At 35.2% G+C, this 2500-nt stretch overlaps 1 protein-coding gene across 4 annotated transcripts in view; it reads left to right on the plus strand.

Moving 5' to 3' along the window:
• Positions 1–2500, plus strand: part of LOC113814403 (proton-coupled folate transporter) — a 29271-nt gene that overhangs the window by 18587 nt on the left and 8184 nt on the right. For 3 of the 4 annotated variants that reach the window (XM_070138430.1, XM_070138431.1, XM_070138432.1), the window contains exon 2: positions 537–709. In XM_070138430.1, the coding sequence (XP_069994531.1) occupies positions 537–709 (173 nt within the window). Of the gene's footprint in view, positions 1–536; positions 720–2500 lie in introns of those variants that run through there. The other variant, XM_070138433.1, reaches the window with a different exon arrangement.

Below are 2500 nucleotides of genomic sequence, written 5' to 3' on the forward strand. Positions count from 1 at the left end.
AACAAAGAATATACACTGTAACGAATGGAGTTAAAACTAAATATTTTTATTCATCTTATTAATCTCTCTACCTACCTCCATATTTTAAGGTAGTGCGATATGATTACAAGGATCCCAGGAATTATACGAATCACAGGAATCTGTAATAATAGGTCATTTTTCGGGAAGTATAGATCCATATGTAGACATTCCGCATGCAAGCGGTATATTCAGTGAGCCTTAAATATATATATATATATATATATATATATATATATATATATATATATATATATATATATATATATATATATAATATACACACACACACACACACACACACACACACACACACACACACACACACACACACAACACACACACACACACACACACACACACACACACACACACACACACACACACACACATATATATATATATATATATATATATATATATATATATATATATATATATATATATATATATATATATATATATAGCCACACGCATGCCAGCGCACACACACATACACTCATTTTCACTCTCAACAGCAGAAGAGGTAATGCCTGTAGGAATCGGGTCGGCAGTGCTGGGGGCGCTCAGAGCCGTGTCCGTCGAGCCGGTGATGCTGGTGGACGGGGCGTGCAATCAGGCGATGCTGCTCTTCATCGAGAACGTTCAGATGAACAAAATTTGCTCTGTCAGCCTTGGATTTCCTGATCAAGTAAGTGTATGTACGTATCTGCGATAAAAAGGAGGTGGTTGAAAAGAAAATGCATATATGAAAGCGGAAATAAATTTTAGGGGCCGAAGGCATATTTAGTTAGCTGTTTTTAAAAAAGAAATTGCAATGCATTTTATAGCCCATATGAAAATAGATTATGAGTCAATTATAGGATTTTTAACGGGCTCACAATTATGTCAGTAAGGCAGAACACAAAGATCAAGATCACAGCAATAATCAGTATGTACAATGTTTTGCATATTCGTATAGCACATGGATAAATATCAAATACAACAACTTATCTATGAGAGCATTGTTAGCATTGCACTAAGAATAAGATCATAAAATGTATTTCTTTATAATAATTTGAAATGTTACAGGAATGACAATATTCTGTTTGCAAGTAAAGCAGCTTATAAACGTTTTACTCAGTTCGAACTCCAATCTGGGAGGTCTCAAACAAGCACGATTTCACTTGATAACTGAATGCATACTTATTTCAGTGATTGTAAACGGACATCGGGCACTTTTATTGTGGACAGAGCTTTGTGCAGTGGCCCAAAGTGGCCGTTGGAGTATCTGGTAGCACAAGTAGAAACCAAGTTAGCATTGCAGTACTGTAGCTATGGGTAAACTAGGCTGTAGTAACATCAGTTTGCTCTTTTGTTAGATTCTTACAAATATGCTGATCATGAATTTTCTCCAAGGAAGGTTATATAGCGAAATCGTAGTATTAGCGGAGACAATTTTACGGTCAAACATTATGTTACGTGTTTTAGTGAGATTTAATGTTTATTGCAGTGTAGCCAATTCTTTATTTACAGAGACAGATTTTACATTTCTGTCAGCGGAAAATACTAGTATCATCAGCAAAGAGGATAAACTTTTATATTTATACAAACATACATACACACACACACACACACACACACACACACACACACACACACACACACACACACATATATATATATATATATATATATATATATATATATATATATATATATGTATGCATGTATGTATATATATATATATATATATATATATATATATATATATATATATATATAATATATGTATGTATGTATGCATGCATGTATGTATGTATATGTATATATATATATATATATATATATATATATATGTATATATATATATATATATATATATATATATATATATATATATATATATATATATATATAAAGTATCCTCGGCAAAGAGAATAAACCAAAATATTGGAGATTTAGAAAAGCGTTTATATAAAGCAGAAATAAAAAAGGGCCCAGGGCGCTTATGTGGAACCCTCTGGAAGTTTTTCACTAGCGTATACTGGCGTCTGTTCACTAGATTATTAGATATGCCCTTCTTGCCCTGAGAGGTGACCTGGACAAGTTAGGCAAGGGGGGAGAGGATGCGGCGATCTGGATTCGCTTGGCAAAGAAAGGAGTGTGTTCTTTTTGTGCTTCAGTCCCATCCTCTCTAGCGTCTGCACCCCCCCCCCCCTCTCTCTCTCTCTCTCTCTCTCTCTCTCTCTCATACACTGTGTAATATTTATGGGCGTGAATAACGTATCTCAAATAGCGCCTCTTGAGCTACCAAACATTAATAAATGGCTTTGGCCGCAAAATTTCGAGTGTAAGGGTTCAGGTATCGATTCCCTTATTTTCCTTTTATCTTGCTTGTCTCCTACGAACCACGACATCCAGTCGCGTTCTCGAATCGCGAAGCGCGGTTTGGTTGGAGTCAGCTTGAGTGTGATAGGCCACTTGGCTCCGCCCCTCGCAA

The sequence above is a fragment of the Penaeus vannamei genome, chromosome 24, assembly GCF_042767895.1.
Source record: "Penaeus vannamei isolate JL-2024 chromosome 24, ASM4276789v1, whole genome shotgun sequence".
NCBI classification, from domain to species: domain Eukaryota; kingdom Metazoa; phylum Arthropoda; class Malacostraca; order Decapoda; family Penaeidae; genus Penaeus; species Penaeus vannamei.